At 33.8% G+C, this 20,420-nt stretch overlaps 1 protein-coding gene across 1 annotated transcript in view; it reads right to left on the bottom strand.

Moving 5' to 3' along the window:
• The window catches only part of Dach2 (dachshund family transcription factor 2), a 274,883-nt gene that overhangs the window by 89,715 nt on the left and 164,748 nt on the right, over window positions 1-20,420 (bottom strand). Inside the window, exons 4-6 of the mRNA XM_028874764.2 lie at window positions 15,374-15,546; window positions 2,737-2,872; window positions 224-307 (exon numbers count right to left, since the gene is read on the bottom strand). Of these exons, the coding sequence (XP_028730597.2) occupies window positions 224-307; window positions 2,737-2,872; window positions 15,374-15,546 (393 nt within the window). The remainder of the gene's footprint in view (window positions 1-223; window positions 308-2,736; window positions 2,873-15,373; window positions 15,547-20,420) is intronic.

Raw genomic sequence — 20,420 nt, 5'->3', positions numbered from 1 at the left:
TTTAAGTTAATATTCTTCAGCAGATCATAAACCTGGTTGAGGACATATCTATTTGTACTCCAAATAATTACTCAGTAGATTATCTTGGCAAGATATATCCAAATTTCATATGTCTTCAGAATATGACAGTATTAATCTACTCTGATTTGGACAAGAAACACAATACTGTGGTGTTTAGTGTTTGATCTTCATACATATATCAAATAAGCCAAAATCATTTTACCTTTATTATCCCTTTGGATTTTTTTCATGGTTTGTCCATTATCTTGGTCAACAATAAGTTCTTCTCTATTATTGGGCATCATAACTAAAAATGAAAAAGGGAACTCAGTATACTTTCATGCAAAATATGCAAAGAAATTCATAGAAGCACATAAATGGCTAACATAATGCAACAACTAATATATATTTTATATACTTCTGCAACATAAGAAAGATTTGCTATGATACCCATATATCTTGAAAATAAGTGTGCTGACTAATCACATGATTTTTAAAGTATCATTCATAACTAGTACTAGCACTATTGGTAATATATAGCATTTAAATCATGTATGTATTTCTTCTTTTAAACAAACATACAAATTAGTATTTAGCACCATAAATAATATTTTCCTCAAAATACTTCAGATAATAATTTATCACATAAGAAATCATGAGGTTAAAATAATTTAGCCTTCAACTTACCATGGAAAATTTCCCAAATATATGTATAATTGATAGTAGAATATAATTTTCTGGCACTTATTGTGAGTTTTTGCAAAACATTGATACTCAAGGAAGCAAAACATACTAATTAGCAATTTATCATTTCATTCTCTGTAGTCATATGTCATTGACACACTTCTATAAATAAGATACAGTCACTTTACAGCTAAAATCTATTAAACCTTTCCATTTAATTGTAGATAACATTTCTGATATGCTTAAGCAGCTGTGAAATGTGCACACAGTGACCAATCACTGTAATTACATATACACTATTTGTCAATAATTTTTCTAAGATATTAAATTGTCTATGAAATATTTTAGTTTACTTTTGAAGTTACCCATTCTCTTATGCCATATCATTCAGCAATATATTTCCCTATATGTTCAATTTGTATCCAGTACTCAATAATTGATTCTCTCTCCTGTATAGATAGATACAAATTATATAGATATAGATAACGTTCCAATTTTCTTTCAATATCCTAATATAAAATTATCCCAAAGAATAATACATGCTTTATTTTCTTGATTCCTTAAAATTATTCAGTTACAGCTTCTTGTTTTGCTTATATTCCCTGTAATGATTTTTACTCACATTTGTAACAACTACATAGTCTATGTCCATAAACTAGAGGAAAGTTATAAATATCTCTTTCTGGAATAAAAATTAGTCACTAAAGACCAGTAGCCTCAAGCTGTTATTCATCATTTCTTTAACTTTACTGGACATTAGAATCTCCCAAGAAGATGGTAAAAATTATAACATGTTGCTTCTTGAGCTGTGTTCTAGATCAAGTGAATTAAATTCATAGTGTGCTGAAAAAACTCCACAGGTGATTATAATATAGATCTTGGTTTAAGAATCACTGAGCTAAGTATGGAACTAGAACTCAGGCAATATATATCAGTGATACACATACAGTTGGATGAAGTTCCACAAAGGAGAAATTATCTTTATCCCTCCATAGCACAAATCTAGAACAAAACACATATCCTATTCTCCTAAATTCCTCTCCTCCATCAAAGTCCAATTGTTTGGGAGAGCATAAAACAAGCACTAATATGAGCTGTAAAAATCTAGAAGACATAAAATATTGCCAAAGATAGTTTGCTGGCAAAAAATCATTTTCCCTCAAGGAAATACATACATAGGATACTGGATTGTGTAGATATATTAGAGCTATGAACATTTTACCCATCAAAAATAATGCATAATTATTTTACACTGAGAATTTATTATAGCTGAGTGTTCTGACAATTTCTGTATAGATGAGTAAGATCATAGAGAATAAAGTGTTAAGCAAAGTAAAAAAAAAGCAAAAATATATTTAACTCCTCATATTTCCTTAGTCCTTTTACTTTGTAAAGTGTTTTTTCCTCAGAGTCAAGGTTATATGATCCCATAATAATTCAGTGCAACAGTCATGGAAGTAAATACTTCCATATTATAGGAAGAGAAAGTAATAATGCTTTAATGGTCTACTCAAAAATTTAAAGATAGCTACTATAAAAGTCCTATGCATGAATTCAAGTGTCTTATAGGCCCTATCACAACCAATTTCTAAGATGTAAAACGTAGGAATCAAAAAAACATAGAGAAAAACATTTTTCAACATTGTAGCATAGTGTATGTTGATTTGCTTTTTAGGTACTTTTAAATGACTGTCTGAGGGATATTTTATCTCAAATATCCCAGAGATGCTGTACCTGTTATAACTATAGTGTATAATAATAGATGGTACATATCAACATATTCATTGGATACTTATATTGTACGAAAAATAATCTCATGATATCTATCAGTTCCATGAAATTGAGAGATACACTAAAGGAAGACCTTTCAAGGAAACAATTCAGACACTTTTCATTGTTTTCTGTATTACTTCAAAAACCATGATTACTTCAAAAGTCATGTATATGAAAGAAGTGGCAGCTCCTCCAGGATCTTCCTCTTGTCTCAGTTGTGGGATATAGAATTGCCTGAAAGACTATCTCCCAATTACTTGCTTCAGGGCAGACACTCACCCATTCTCTCTGAAGGATGATCCATCTGGGATGGAGAGCTGGACACACTGCTGCTCGGGTGGGAGGAGGTCTGGCTCCCAGGGCGATGATTTTCTTCCAGAGAGGGAACAGGAGAAGGACTCTCTGGGATCCGCTCCTGACACAAAATGAAACACAAAATAATCCACAAATGCACTGAAAGCACCCAGACTGTTTTGGCAATAGCATTGGAAATATTCACCTCTCACTTATCCTGAAAGTGCACACAGCACACTACATGGACTTAAATACTTAAAAAAATATTTTTAAGAAACTAATGCCATGTAGTTAGAATTATATAATAGAGGGTGGTGTATCCCACAGGATACATTCTTTAAACTCTGTTTCTTTTAGGTGATTTCCCAAATCTGTAAGACATTCAAAGTCTAGTAGTATATTGCTTACAGAAGGAAAACTTTTAATGAAGGGTGGGTAGAATCTCTAATGGTTCATCATCATGCATTCCAAGTAGTATCAGTTGATCTCAGGTGTCAACAACTAATAGAATACTAAAGTAAAATGCTAGGAAGAAATGATACAGCACAAAAAAATTCAACCATCACTTATACATTTATATATCACTTATACATTGTGTATATATACACTATATAATGTACTTATTATTGTAAATTATCAAGGTACCTACCTGTATCGTGAGTCTACTTTTTTTCTTTCATTTATATCAAGGGTCTCTCTTGGAGCATTTTTTCTATCACTCCCATCTCTTTTACTTTCTTTTCACTCTCTGACTCTTCAAGTAGATTCCTTATACTAAAGAATGCCAATATCTCCATTATCAGCATGGTAGACTCAGCTACAAATGTATTGCTTTGCTAATTAGTGTCCATGGCTAACTGGCCAAAGTATTCACTAGTCCACATGTCCCACCAGGCTCCACTGTACAGTTTTAAACTCATAGTCACACTGTTGGTCCTGTGTAAATTCAGTGGCTCACAAAACATAACAAAAGTATATAAATGTGTGAAAGGGACAATTAAGAAGGGAGTGTGTCAACCTAAGAGGCAGATAAGAAGGAATAGTCTGAGATTAATCAGAATGTGTTATAAAAATATATGAATTTTTAAAGAACAAATTTAATAAAAATTATAAAATGAATAGTAAAAATGTTCTAAATCATTCTGAAAGTCTGATAATTTTTTTATATTTCAAATCACTTTAGAAGTCCAATGTCATACATCAATTTATAGTTAGGAGTGTTTCAAAAAAATCTTTATGAAACTAGGAGGTTAATTTCCCCAAAATAATGATAGCTCTATGAACAATTACTTCTTTGCAAGTAAACACAACCATTTTTTAGCCCCATAATCAGTATGCATCTATTTAAATACTTAACTGCAATGTGCTCTGGTTCATTAGGTGGCTACTGTTGTGTCTCAGTCTAGTTAAAATTTCACAGCAAGTTAATCTGTTTTATTACAAATGAGAATGCAAGTGATAATGTCCTTACCATTTGCCAAATACAGGGTTAACAGTATTTGCAACAAATCAATAAGGGCATTTAAAAAGAAAATTGTAAATCTAAAGCCCCAATCATTTCTACTCATTGATGACTTCATTTTATGTGTCATTTATGACTTTTACAACCCTGTTCCTCTTCATGTATTTCATTCACATCCCATCAAAAACAGCTGTAGCTCCTGAAAAGCATTGCAGAATTGTCCAGACTCAAAACAGCAAAGGAGAATTTCTGAAATCAGTATATTAGCACATAATTATTCCTTATTTTTTCCTACAATTAGAAAGTTATCTTTAACCATAACTCCAAATCCAACAAGTATTTATACTGTTCAATGGTTAGAAATTAGAAACAAAGCATCATTATGAGAAATAACATACCATTTCTTTGTTTTGAGGTGTATCACAAATGGTCAAGGAAGACAAAGATCATATTAAATAATTTGAAAATATATTGATTATTCAGGGAGAGAAGGAGAAATTCTTAGAATATTCAGTTTTTACAGGTTTCAACACAGGAAGAATTTGTAAAACTTACTTTGTTATCATTAAAGTAGCAATCATTTTATGAGGATCATTTACTTCATCTCAATATATACTTTTACTTGTGTTTGAATTAGATATCTCTGTCATTTGATTCAATGCAAGTACACATGTAATTCATTGCCTTTTAATAATGACTACCACATTGTTGATCTTTTCATTCTGATACTTTATTATATCAATTTTTAAAGCACTCAATGGAAGTATGCAATATATAGTTTGCCTTTTCACTTTTATTTAATTTGAGTTAAAGTCAAACTGGAATAACTTTTCCAAGTATTAATCTATTGATGTGTTGCTAAAAGATTTAATGGTATTTCACTTCTTAAGGGTGGCTTTTGGAGGCTAGATATTTTATTTATGTGTTTGTCCTGCTATTTTATATGTAGTTGACATGATCTTTCTCTACTGTCACCAGAGTTCTACAGAAACAGAATAGCTTGAAACTTGACAGACTTTACTAATAAAACAAAGAGGAGGAAATAAAAGGTTTGTTCATTGTTGATGCTCACTTAAATTACCACTAATTCTAGGGTAGAATTTGATAGCTAGACAATTGATAGTTAAAGTAATAAAATCAGTAAATGTTATGGATCTTCATTAACCTGTGTTAACATTCAGTATGTGTTTCACAATCACAAATTCACTTCTTTATTTAAGTTACATAAATGAGCACATCATTTTTCACAAACTTAGAATAAAATAAGGTAGGAGTCTATTGGGGAGAAGTAGGAAAAAAAAGGCTGTATGGCAATTGTGAACTTCCCTAGTCTAGGATGGGACTTATGAATATGTATATATGTATATGGATTTAGTAATTTATGAAACAATAACTCTTATCTTTTACCTGCACAGGTGGCTAACTAATTTACAAATAAGAAAGAATACTTTAGATATTAGGGGTTTTCATTTGTTAGGTTTGGAAGTGATAATATCAACCCTAAATTGGAAAAGGCAACTGATATTGTGCAATAGAGATGATGCCAGATTTGGAGTACAGCTGGAACATACAATCATGAAAAATCTAAAATGTTCTGCACACTCTAAATGTGTACCTATGTAATGTTTGGATAAAGGGCCCTCTCACCTCTCCTGTGTGATTAATTTATCGTGGAAGAGGATGACAGATTAAGGGAATAAACTTCAATATCTGTTCATAGCATAGTACTCAAGTGGTAGAATGCATATTCACTGGAAAATACATGGCTTCTAAATTATGTTGTGGACTTGGAACTCTGCCACCCACCCAAGAAAATAAACAAACAAAGATAAACAATCCCCCTTCAGATTCAGTGTATCTTCATCTCATGTCCTGAAAGATAGTAATAGCTTTGTTTTGCTATAGAACACTTAGAATAAGATTTAAGTAGTCATTTTCAGTAAATTCAAATAATCACAAAAAACCCCGTGTTGACTAATTTTAATACCAGATGTTCACATGCTAATGCCACTGCCTTGTGACCATTTCCTATCAATTCATTAATTGCCAGCTGCTCAGCCAAACTAGAAACACAGCTAAACAGATGATATTGGTAAACAGCCAGATAACTGCTTCCTCCTTAAATTCCTTAGATTTATCAGAGAAAACTATGGCACAAAGGCATTGCAAAGCTTCTGAAAAATGCAGAAAATAATATTCAAGGCACCAGGGACTCAAACATGGATTATACCTATGTAGCAGTCATGATTTTTGCCTTCAGAATCTTGCCACATACAGTTATATGTAACACTTGCCAGGCTAATGATTATAATACAATTTCCAACTCATGTTATGGTTATATTACTTATTAGCTACAAATGCTAATAGCTGAGCTGACACTAAAAGGATTTGAGCCAGAACTAAAATATACTATGTGCTTGGCATAGCAACATTCCCAAACTAGTTTCTGTCAAAATAACAAGAACAGCTAAAGCAAACATTTGTTTGAAACTGTTATCTTTTCTACTTTAGGAATTAAAGCCTGTATTGCTGATTATTGACAAGTCATTTTTATTGTCCTATATCCATTTCATTTTCATATTTTTTCAAGTTTCTTTTTTTTGTAGCTATTACCCCTGGATTGTAACAGTCCATCCTGGAGTGTTGAGGCTTATTAGACTCAGAAAGGAAACAAAACTCATGAAGTTCCTCAAGTAAGATTACAAAAGCTCCTTCCAAAGGATACATAAGTAGTAACAATTGCTGTTGAGAATAGATTCTTTGGTCAACTTAATCTGTCTGTAAATTATGAAGGGAGCTTCATAGTTATAGTTTTCTTGAATTGTCACCAATACTGTGGTGTACTTCTCAATAACAAGGCTGACTTTAAATCACTTATGCTCCGATAAGTAACTCCTCAACTGCACTTCTACAAATCAGTCCAGTACATTTAATGGTTCCTTAAGCAAGATTTGAGGGGTAATTTGATAATTTACTTGGTTCTTTGTGGGTGACCATCCTGTGAGATAAATAAACATTTTTTTCATCTCCTAAGGGGGGAAAAATCACACAAACACAAATAAAGATAAAGCCTTACAGAACCAAAGATAAACTGGGTAAGATTGGCTACATAGACTCCTTAAATCGGTGTTGATATATCCAACTGATGGTGATCATTATAAGGGAGTAGAGTCATCCTGGACCATCTCAACATGTGTGCCTTTCCTCACATGGTATGAGATGATGTGCTTCCTCGTTAAAGAGGTTGCTCTATTCTCTGTGTTGATAAACAACATTAGAGAGTTGTGTGTTCTTCAGGGGAAGCCCTAGAAGCACCGTCTTCCTTATGATTGAAGTTGTATACTTAATAAGTGTAGTTTAACACATTAGTATTAGGAAGTATTGAAATTGAACAGACCAGCGATTAGAGAATATACTTCAGTCCTTAAGCATATATTGCACAAAAAAGACAAGATTAATGGTAAAACACTGTAGCAGTTGTTGCTGTATGGCCACTGTAGTGCATAATATGAAGTGTAATTGATGTTAAGATGGCAGCCTGTTGGAACTTACTCATTGTGTAAGGGAAATACTATAATGGGAAAAAGTCATATGAACATATTCTATGTTAATGTGGTCTTCTTCAGACCCTAAAACTTGGAACTTATAGGAAGAGTTGGGTAGTAAATAAGGAGAGACAAAGGTAAAAATGTTGGACAATTCCCCTTACATATGACCTAAACAATAGAAGAAAGGGCAAGCTATGTTTGAAAATACAGAGGGGTGCCTTAGTAATGGCCTGGTATAGGACACTGAATACAGGGAGTAGTAGTCCACATCTGAACTGCTTAAATTCAGAAGAACTTATTTTTTCTAATTTTTCTTTCATTTTTCTTTATTAAGAAAATTTCTACTCACTCCACATATTACCCACAGATCCCCCCATCCTCTCTCCTCCCACCCCCAGCCCTCTTTCCCAAGCCACCCCACATCCCCACATCCCCCAAATCGAGGTCTCCCATGGGGAGTCAGCACAGCCCAGCACACTGAGCCTAGGCAGGTCCAAGCCCTTTCCCACTGCACCAAAGCTGTGCAAGGTGTCATAGTATGTACTCACTCATAAGTGGATACTAGATGTGAGGGAAGGGATAGCCAGACTGCAACCCACAACTCCAGAGAGGTTAGCTAACAGGGAAAGACCCTAGGAGGGGCACATGGATGACCCTGTGAAGGAGAAGTGGATGAGATCTACATGATTGGACTGGGTGTGGGAGGGTGGCAGAAATTCAGAGAAATTTTTAAAGCAAAAGTGAAAGAGTCTCTCATGTCCTTGGACATGGAGTCAATCATTCTGAGGATAGAATGTAAACAATGTAAATAATCATTCCTTATTAAAGACAAAAGCTTCATAATCTAAGACAATGCAAGGGACACAAGTCTTTGATGGACTGGCTAATATGAGCCATTAGGGACATTTGTTTATCATTTTCTGAATATTAGGGACTGGAAGACAATGGAGATAGATAGACATTATTTAAAGAATTGGGCGCGAGGGAGGCAAGATTTAATGCTCAGGTCAATGAGGCTGATGGGAATGTGTAAAGAAGATAGTTAAGAAATAAGTTAATGCAACAAGATCCTAGGGACTGTGTGTTTTACTGGATTTCTTGATCCCAATGATGGTACATTATCATTATTAGGTAGGAGAAGCTTTAGAAAATCTGAGCGACTTAGCCTTTGATGTAATTTGGCTCCATAGTGTGCAAATGCAATCAGAAAAAGATAAGAAAATATAGAGTCAAGCAACAGAGTTTGTATGGAGCACTTGAAAGCAAATATGGCACGACTTGAGCTCGACTCAGGCAAAATATTACAGAAAGAAAAATTCTGTTCTGTTAAACTTAAATAAGAGTTTATAACTAAGTAACAGTTCATAAATGCTATAAATGATAGAACAGTGCATATTTAAAGGATTAACTTTGTCTCAATTTGGTTAATTCCCCTACTTCAGAAAGGTATACTGGAATTGTTCATTCAGCATATGAAATTATCAGAAATTGTGTCTAAGCACCTTTAATCGCAGTACTAAGGAGAAAGGTATATAAGGCACAAGGAGACAGGAACTGAACCCCTTTCAGGCTGAGGAGTCCTAAAGGTAAGACTTGGCAGTGGCTTGTTACTTTGTCTCTCTGAACTTTCAGCATTTACCCCAATATCTGGTACTGTTTTTTTTTTTTATTTATTTATTTAAAGACCTATTTAAGAATTTGAAGAAGAAAAATAAGAAATTGTGTCTAAGGAAGAGGTTCCCATTCCAGCCACTGCAGAATCCCATACTCTGTCAGACCCAAGATTCCACCAGAGTGACAGCCACAGCAGGCCAGAGAATTAGCTCATTGCCTCTAGGCCCTGTGCCAAGTCAAGCAGCTTGAGCAGGGCCCCCTGAGCACATCAGGATTGGACATAGGCATATGAAAGAGGCCACAAAGCAGCATCCCAGGATAAGGAAGCTGGATGGCTCATGAAATATAATTACAGATTATAGAGAGCTTAATATGATAAGCTCTGCCATTCACACTGTTATACCTAATACTGTTCTTTTAATGAGCAATTCATACAAGTCATGGAGTGCTTTCATGCTTTATTAGACCATGTTGATATGTTTATTTAGTAGCTCCTTAGTAGCTGATCCCTGGTATCAACTGGAATCTACTTGGATTGGATAGTGGCCACTATTCCTAAGGCTTGCCCATATCTCCTGTGAAAACATTTATGCTGTGGGATAATGCTTTTGTACACTGGTTTAATAAAACACTGATTGGCCAGTAGCAAGGCAGGAAGTATAGGTGGGATAAGCAGACAAGAAGAATTCTGGGAAGAGGAAGGCTGAGTCAGGAGACACTAGCCCGCCATGTAAGGAGTAGCATGTAATGGCACACAGGTAAAGCCATAGAACACATGGTGACATATAGATTAACAGAAATGGGCTGAGTTTAAGTCTTAGAGCTAGCCAGTAGTAAACATGAGCTAATGGCTGAGCAGTTTTAATTAATATAAGCCTCTGTGTGTTTACATGGGGGATATGAGTGGGAGAGATTTGTCTAGACGACCAGCAGGCCGGGACACAGGAAAACTTCAGCTACAGTTTTATTTCATGGAAAATAAAACTTTAACTTAAGTTTGTCACAAATTTGGAAAAGCATCTGGCAGAACAGTAGAAGCAGAAGCGTGACGGGTTTGAGATAATGTATTCCATGAGGGTGAGAAAAGGCACTTCCAGAATCACTGAGGTGTTAAATTAAACCAGGGATGAATCACATGCTTAAGAATAACTCTTATTTTGCTCAATGAATAGACTATCAGACTGTTTTCTAAACATTTATCTTTGCATCCATAAATCAGTATAGCTCCCAGTCCTTACCAGAGATGTGTCTTCTTGAAGTGGATAGTGGTTAATACTGAGACACCTCACTGGTCAAAGTGCAGAAAATACGTGTCTTTGGGATGCTCAGCCAAAATGGGACTTATGTTTTACAAACATCACCCCCAAAGACTCAGGAAACATAACTGAAGATGGGGCAGAAAGACTGAAAGAGCCAGAAGTTGGAGAAGACTGCTGAATAACAGCGTCTTCTGAATATGACAGGGCTTTTGCCTCATGAATTCACAGCAGTTAGAGTTGCCTCCATAAAATAGAGAATATCAAAGTTTCATCATGGAGGGGAGAAACTTTTGAAGACCCAGTGCCTAGCTACAAAGACAATGGGAGTTAATGGATGCTGAGGAAAGGAGAGCCAGTTTTCTTTATGGATGTGGTGTCTGGTAGGTTGTCCATGCTCTACTATAGTCCTACTCTCATGCAAATACATAAAAACTAAATAGACTCAGTATATTAAAAATAGGAGCACATGAAGTTGGAAGAGGATATGGTTAACATAGTCTTGGAGGAGTTGGAGAAATGGAAGGTAGATATGATCAACACACACTATATATGTATGAAATTCTAAAACAATTAAAAGAAATATTAAAAAAACACTATTGGCCCAGGGAAGAGTTGAGGTTATTGTCACTGCTGTTGGATTCATAATAGTATTAGAATGTAAGGGACTATTCCTCAAGATGAAATATGCTTTGGATATAGGACATGGATATCAAGCTTCCTCCCTGCTGGCTAACCTTCAAAGTACTGGGAGATTTCTTCCATGTAATTATTGTAGAATTATTGTTAATTGTTGTAATTCAAACTCTGTGATACACTGTTAAAATGCCATAGAAGATGTGCATGTTGGTATAACAATAGCAGGACTTTCATGAATTTTAGGAAATTTTAGGTAAACCTTTCCAATTGGATTCATAGTCCATTTCACAGGAAAGGACTCTGATCTAGAACTGTAAGCTAGAACAAAAACTTGTGAGTCCGGTAGTCATAGGTCCTCATGAAGAAGGAACTGCCTTTAAATTCAGGTTACATGTCTGTCAAATTACCTTCTAGACATTTGAATTATTATGTCCCCAATTTCCTATTGCTGTCAGCTTCAATCAGTTATGGGAACTAATTACTTTTTTCAGTGAGTGGTATATTGCAGACACTCATAGCTGGCTATGCTCCTGAGAACAAGTGACTGTTGCTGTGACATGATGGCTAATAGTGAGGGAGGAGGTATAGGCAGGATATCCAGTCAAAGAGTGGGTAGGATGAGGTATTTAGGCACAGGGAGAAAAAGAAATAGATGCCAGGGAGACACCAGGGGCCAGCCAGCCAGACCAGAGGAAGCAGGAAAGTAGGGCATACAGAATGAAAGGTAAAAATCCCCAAGGCAAAACCTAGATTACTAAAAACAGGTTAAGTTATAAGAGCTAGTGGTACAAGCTGAAACTAAGGCCAACCATTCATAATTAATAATAAGTCTCAGTGTCTTTATTTGGGAGCTGGTAGGTGGCTCAGAGAAAATTCCAACTACAGTTCACAGGTCCTCAAGAAGAATAATACAAGGCAGAAATATGCAATCATTTGCACACATTAACAATTTATTAAATTATGTTTACTATGTATTCAAATTGACAACAAAAAAGCAATAATAATTCTCAGCAGACTCTCCTTTCTGAACAATCACAAGGCTAATTGAAATACACAGGTTGATATGTTTCTTTTTTAACCATTTATTTAATCATTTGTATGTTGAGTGTTGTCTTTTGTGTGTGTGTGTGTGTGTGTGTGTGTGTGTGTGTGTGTGTGTGTATAATCAGTAGAATTGGTTTTGCTTTTTGAGAGATGATTTCCAGGTACACTATTGAATAATAGTTCGAATATGAGAGCTAGAAAGCTGAATTTGTAAATCAATGATAGTAATCTGAGCTTTTTTATTTGTATATAATATTCAACATAATTTGACTAAGCACATAGGACATACATAAATAAGTACACTAAATGTCAGGTTCAACTGCATCTGTGAGCATTCAAACAACCAAACATACAGTGTAACAATGTGAAAATTATATATATATATATATATATATATATATATATATATATATGTGTGTGTGTGTGTGTGTGTGTGTGTGTGTGTGTGTGTTTTGGAAAGACACACTCAGTCACACTTGTCTCCACCTCATAACATTCATTGCTCTGTTTTTAAGATTATAGAATTATTACAATATTTCTCTCTTGCCTTCATTCTCTCCAGTACTTCCATACACCCTCATCACTAACAAATTTATGCTTTCACTTTTCATAAATCATTATTACATGCATATGTGTATTCACTTTAAGAAACCTGAAAATTGGAGACAAATACAGCATATTAACTTTCAGGAAAATTGTAAACATTGAGTTTGGAATAAACTGGAAATTAGTATATATACTTACTTGGGCAAGTATTTTGTGAATTTTCATGAATTGCATAAAATTTAACACATTGAATTTTTGAAACTTATCTTAGTACATCATTTTGTATATCAAATTTTGATATTTACCTGTGTTTTAAACTGATTCTATTAGTTAATAAACCAAGAGGTTTTTATGAAGCAAGCCACTGGGACATAACCTAAAGTAAATTTGTCATAAAGAAGCAACATTTCATACTTAGAACATTTATTTCTGAATACTACATGTTAAAATTTTTATTTTTTATATAGTTTGGACAAATGATGAATTTAATTCAGACATTTTGTGAAACACTGAGCAACATGTATTTAAATATCCTTTGTTAAACTTTTAGCAGAAAGTATTCTATGAATGTAGATTAAAATGTGGTTTTATTCTAATAGTTTCTATATCCCTCAAGTATTATAATGAAACTTCTCAAAATGTATCCTTGCCCAATGCCCACAATTTAATAGATTGAACTTTGAGAGTGTGCTTCACAAAAAAGCTCTTTTGAAGTAATTTCTTTAAAAATAAAAATGAAGGTTCAAAACGTACCTTCTTATAGTTAGGTATCGTATTAACTTTCTGTTTTTTAATAGAATTTCCCAACGTTTTGTGAGGTTGTTTCTTTAGTAGCTATCCAGTTTCAAAATAATGGGAAATGTATTCCATCAGTTAAGTAACATCTTTGGACAATTTGTTCACAAAAGCAACTGTAATTCTCAGTTAACACCGTGAAGACATTCAAACAAATAGGACATCAACACATTAAGAGCTATATACAGTAAATAGACTTCCACTTAACCACTGAAATATATGAGACTTTATAAAAATGATCACTTTTCAAGTTGAAGTCCATCAACTGTAATGCATTTCCTGACATCAAATCACCTCTTCTCTAAGCTTGAGCTCATCTATCTCTCCTCTGAATTCCCCAATTATTTGTTGATTTACATATATTATCCATTAGTTTATCTTCTTAGTACAAGTTTGAGTACTCATTTACCTCATATTTAGTTTGTGAGCTCTTGGAAGTTAGAAAGTATATCTTATCCCTTTCCTTTACTGTCCATTGTGTATGAAAGATAAAATATCTGTCCAATAAATAAAAGGAAGAAGGGACTAATTAATGGGCTTGACTGACTCTTCTCCTACCATCCTATATACTCTTTATCATTCTCTCATCAAAAGAAAATATATATTGGAATGTATAGTTCATTTTCTATTTGAAACAGAAAAACAAAGCAGAGTCAAAATAATAGGAAACAGTAGTAATTACAACATATAATTTGTTTTTCATCACCTAATTGCCATAAACTTTTGAAAAATTATGACAATGTGATTTTGACTGACAAATTATTATAAATATTTTTTAATGTTTGCTGGGTTTTTCATCATATATATATTCTTCTTGCACAATTGTGTACACATTTGTACATGTGCATGTATGTATAAATGCATATGTATGTGCCTATGTAGCTCAGGGGTTGTCATCAGTTGTCTTTCACTATTTCTTTTCCCCGGTACATTGTGAGAGAGTCTCTCACAAAACCTGGTGCTCACTGACAGGCTAGAACGATTGGATACCATGCTCCATAGATACGGCTGTCTCTATCCTTTCAGTTCTCAGGTTACAGATGTACATGGCAATGGCTGGCTTTTTTATGTGGTGTTGGTAATCTGAACTCAGGTCTTCATGCTTGGGTAGTAGCACTTTATCAAATAAGACATTTCCCCAGCCAGGCTCTACTGATCTTTACCAAATATTTTGTTCATATTATCTCTAGTTAGCCAATGGATAAATAGGAAAGTTACTGTGATTTTCATTTTACAATTGAAGAAATACATTTATGAGAGTGAAGTATCATAATACAGGTTATTCAATCAATCAGAGGCAAACTAGAATTGGCACCAAAGCCTTTCTGATTATAAATACTGTACAGTGAAGAATACCTTACAATTTTCTCTCAAACTTCAAAAAAATATACCATGTTTGCATTGCATTATCCCACAAATAAGAATGTATTTTACATACCCCTCCATTCTGTGATTAGTTTGGCCGCACATCCTATACACTGTGCATTTCAATTCGACACAAGACTTGAATAAAAGAGAGATCTGTGGCAGTAGCAAGAAAACAAACCCAAACAATAGCAAATCCTGGCAGGCCTAGTAAGAAACCAGATAAAAAACACTGCACAGTAATGGAGTCAATGATCTCTGTGTTATTACTGACAATTTAGTGGTACTGCTGATATTTATCAAAGCTTGTATGTAATTAACACCTTTGTCTTCTTCAGAATAGTGATTCCTACCTTTATAACAGAGGCACCAGATCTGGAGAGTGGACTGTGAATCTGAGCTGCAGCAGCCATGTTGGCAATAGTATTGAGATGATTCATCTGATTCATTGCCATGGCAACTGATGCAGGAGGTAAGCTGACTGGAAGTAGGGGATGAGGCATCATCATAAATGGCAGATCCAGACCTAAAAGAGACAGTGTTCAATAAAGTAGTTACATTAAGGCACTAGGAAGATTTTCTAAAGCATCTTCATTCATTCTTATTAGCATTTTATAATTGTTTTATTATATGGTAGTAACATTGTGGGCCATCAATAGTATCAGTAGGATTTTACAATGTTTAATATCTGAAAAAAATCTCCCTATGTTCACATAATTTCTATTATGTAACTTTCTGAAACAGATTTAATAGGTGAGTTAATAAGGCAGAATACATATCACCTAAGATTCAAATTATTAAAGAAAATAATTCTTCAATAAAAGGAATGCTTATAACTGCAATTTGAAATCTTTGTTAATAAAGAATAAGTATCATGCTAAAATACCAACCTGCTTTCCATTTTAATAGTAAATATCAATATTGTATAATATTACCAGGAATTTAATGCATTTCCTGCAAGTTGAAATAGTTTCATGTATTTTAGATATCTTAAATAATAACTCTCAAATATTATGCATTCTACTTGTGATAAACATGTCATTAGGTAAAATGTTACACACTAAAATAGTTGTCTACTTTTTGCTTCTCAAGTTGGTAAAATTAAAAACCGTCTTTGAGCAATTCCAAGATAAAATTAAACTATGTGGATATTAGCCTTTTAATATCTACATATTAAATGTATTTAAAAATCATGTATTTAAAAATCATTCTGTTACAGTAGCCTTTCCGTTTTGGACAGTGCTCAAAAAATATTCTTTAACCTATGTTCTAAAATATCATTACCTTTTTTTACAATTTATTATGGGCTATGCAAATATTATTATGGATAACACTCATATTGATACTTCTTACAATAACAAAATACTAATATCTAGTTTTTCCTCTCTGCCCTCTCATTTTTATTTCTTCTAGTGTTATAACAAAGGGAATAAGAAGAGGTGTTTTCAGAAGGCATTGTTATCTAATTTATGAAAACATAAATTATATGTTAGTTAATAGTAGCAATGCTATCACTCAAATATGTGCTTTAGGAAAACATTTTCCCTCATTATCTGAATGCATATATTTTACATAAAATTGTAAAATGAAATCCAGCTTAATTAGAGTTTGAAAAAAAGAAGTGGTGAGCTATTTAAGGTCTATCTTCTGAATTTAAGTGTGATGGTTGATTTAAAGCTGTTAGGAAGTACACTGAGAGTATAAGGTAGCAAAGTACACTAAAACTCCTAAATAATGAATACACCTTCCCCCAGTGTTTCTGTTGAAGGCAGCCATAAAACGCAGTCACTAGAGTTGTACAAGGATAAAAAGAAACGTAGAAATTTATATTATATTTGAAAGTCAAAGAAAAGGAATGCTTTTGTGTAGTATGAATCTTAAAGGTACTTATTAATAAAATCAAACCTGAGGCCAGTTATTGGGGTGAATGCTGGAAGATCAGAGAAGCAGAACAAGCCACAGCTTCCTCACTTTGCCAGTTCCTCAGCTGATCCTGTTTCCTTAGACTGGAAGCCTATGAGTCCTCATATCTGAATGGATCTCAGCTGAACTGCTGCTAGAAGCCTAAAAGCCTAACCAGCCAAATGCTTCTAGTTTCTGGTCTTCATGCCTTATATACCTTTCTGCTTTCTGCCATCACTCCCTGGGATTAAAGGCGTGAGTCACCATGCTTGGCTGCATCCTTCAACACACAGAGATCCAGGCAGATCTCTGTCTCTGGAATGCTAGGATTAAAGGCATGTGCTACCACTGCCTAACCTCTATGTTTAATATTGTGGCTGTTCTGTCTCTGACCCTAGATAAGTTTATTAGAGTGCACAATATTTTGGGGAACACAATACCACCACATTTTTTTTTTTTTTTGGTTTTTCGAGACAGGGTTTCTCTGTGTAGCTTTGCGCCTTTCCTGGAGCTCACTTGGTAGCCCAGGCTGGCCTCGAACTCACAGAGATCCGCCTGGCTCTGCCTCCCGAGTGCTGGGATTAAAGGCGTGCGCCACCAACGCCCGGCTTACATTTTTGGACTCCTTACAATTATATGACAGATAAGATACATTAAATGTACCTACCAGTATTGACTTTCAGTATTCAACATTTAAATGCATTTTAGGAACAATTTAGCACACTAATGTATCAGCTATAAAAGATTTTTCTTGAGATGATTAAGTTATAGAATTCTCAGCAGAAGACTAACAACATTGACTTAAAAATGGCTGTCCCTGCTATATGCAATTATTTTTTCTCAAAGGAACAGTAAAAGTAAGTCTTCATTTTAACTTGATAATTTTTTTCTAATACATTTCTATATAATCTACAACAATCTTTGGAAGTTATTGTTTCTGAGATTTCTTTATAAGCATTTAGTTGTAGATTGATATATAAACCTAGTTTTATAATTATAGGTACAAAGTGAAATCATAATGATGTGTTGAATGTGGACAACAAACACTCAAGATATTCATCTCCTCAAATACTTATAATTCTGGAGGGTATTATGCTAAGTGAAATAAACTAGACACATAAAGATCACATGATCTTTCTTATATGAGGAAATGCTTAAAGTAGAATTTTCTTGTTAGCTATACAAAATTACTTGCATATACATGTGTTTATATACTCTATTAATCATATATTTCAAGCTATCATGATGGAGTACTTAATAACATATGATAATTAATTTGGATTCACCTTTATCCTAAGAAACTTTACCTAATTTTCCATATAACAAACATCAGTAACCTTAAAAGGCTCTCTTCACAAATCCAAAATCATCTAAAAAATCAAGAGCTTGATTCTTGTTTATATGCACAGTATTTTAGTCACAAATTAAACTGTAGATTAAAAGTTATCAATGTCTTCCTTTATTACTGAAAGGCTTTAATAAACTTTAGTTCAATTTATACTTTCCTTAATAGTGTAGTAATCTTTTATTGTTTTCAAATGATATTCCAGCATCACCCAGACACCATATGGTCACATCAAGAAATAATTCTTACTTTGAAGTTCAATTGACATGCAAACTAAATGCAAACTACAAACAGAATTTAACAGTCAATTGACAGTTTTAAAATACAATCCATCAAATATTTCAAATAACCACAAAGGACTTAAAAGTCACAATTATAGATACTGACTGGAAGTATCTAATTATCAATTGGCTATAATTCCTTGAACTTTAAGCTAATATTTACATTACAGGCCAGTTACACATATAAAGCATATGCAAATATGTAATGATTTAGTTTCACCTTTTGCTAAAACTGAAAACATTAAATTACAATCCAATAGTATGCAAGAGTATGGCAATGTGGCTCATTTAATTCATGGGCTAAATGTATATATAGACTTTTAATAACATGGTAATTAAGATAAATCTGAGTTTTAAACAATCTTCAAAATGAGTTTTCTCATTCGTGTTAACAAGGATATAATGCAAGCTAATATTAGCATCATTTATGTTGTACCTTACTATTCTAGCAACTACTATCATTCTTATATAAAGGCATGAATCACCTCTTCCTAGCCATGAAGCATGCAAACTTCAGTAATACTCCAATTATCCTTCTAAGTATGACATCAATTGGTCTCAAGGCATGTCTGATTATTTCTATATAATCGTTCCATTTCTAGAGTGATATCATGTAGTCAGAAGTTTCTCTGATCCTGCCTGGCCCCATGGTCGGACGAATCTCTCCCACCCACATCTCACAGCAACTTGGTCCCAAGTAAACACACAGAGGCTTATAGTACTTACAAACTGCATGGCCTATGGCTCAGACTTCTTACTAGCTAGCTCTTATAACTTAACTCAACCCATATCTATGAATCTATGTATTGCCACATGTTTTGTGGATTTTACATGTTGCTCCTTGGATGGCTGTTTGGCATTTCCCCTTACTCTCCTTTTTCCTCTCACTATCTCTCTTGGATTTTCCCACCTGGCTCCATCCTGCTCTGCCATAGACCAATGGGAGCAACACATATTCACAGTATACAGAAATACATCCCACAGCAATTATCATACAGCAGTCTCTTCAATAACAATTCCTAATGTCTCTGGTTATTCTTCCTGAGCCATTTCGGTGACCCTCCACTCCAATTTGTAGACTTCCAAAGACTACTTATTACCACTACAATAAAGCACAACATCCATGAATTTGATTATTGCATTTCTAGTTTTGATATCGCATTATGTTTTGCATGTATTCTTCACTCTAGTCCCATGATAAAATATGTATTTCTCTACAGATTTAACTACTGTAACATTACCGCACATAGATGATTTCTCTTGAATTGTATCTTTAATGCAATGCAACACAACACAAAATATTTTTTTTTCACAACAACCTTTGAGATAAGTTTTATTGTCTCCGTTTTTTAGATGGAAAATGGAACTTTTTTTTTAAATAAAATCTAATTTTAATAAAGGATAGTTTGCTTCTCCCAGTGGTGACCCCACTTATTGGTTGTCCAGTGCAGAGTAGTCATCCATGAAAACATATACACACCAACAAAACAGACTAAACAAGTTTTATTTATGTTTTTATGCATACAAATACATATAGAGGGGAGGAAGTGATGCAATTCTATCTCAATTCAAAATGATAAAATTCTATTTTAGAGCAGTTTTAGGTTTATAGAAAAGATAAGCTAAAATTCTGCTATAATGCATGCAACCCTACTGTGCCTGAACAAACAGCTAACTTTCTTACTAGTTTCTTACATTTCTGTAGTATATTGTTACCATCACCATATCATTACTTATGAATTATTATTCATCAAATTTTATAGTTTATACCAGAATTTACTTTTTTTGAACTATTCCTCACCAGTTATTCAAAATGCATAATATATTGTATCTATGGTTTTAGTATCATACAGAATAATTCTAATACATCAA

Source organism: Peromyscus leucopus, chromosome X (assembly GCF_004664715.2).
Source record: "Peromyscus leucopus breed LL Stock chromosome X, UCI_PerLeu_2.1, whole genome shotgun sequence".
Lineage (NCBI taxonomy): Eukaryota > Metazoa > Chordata > Mammalia > Rodentia > Cricetidae > Peromyscus > Peromyscus leucopus.
The sequence above is the reverse complement of the archived record's forward strand: the minus strand, read 5'-3'. Positions and strand labels throughout refer to the sequence as shown.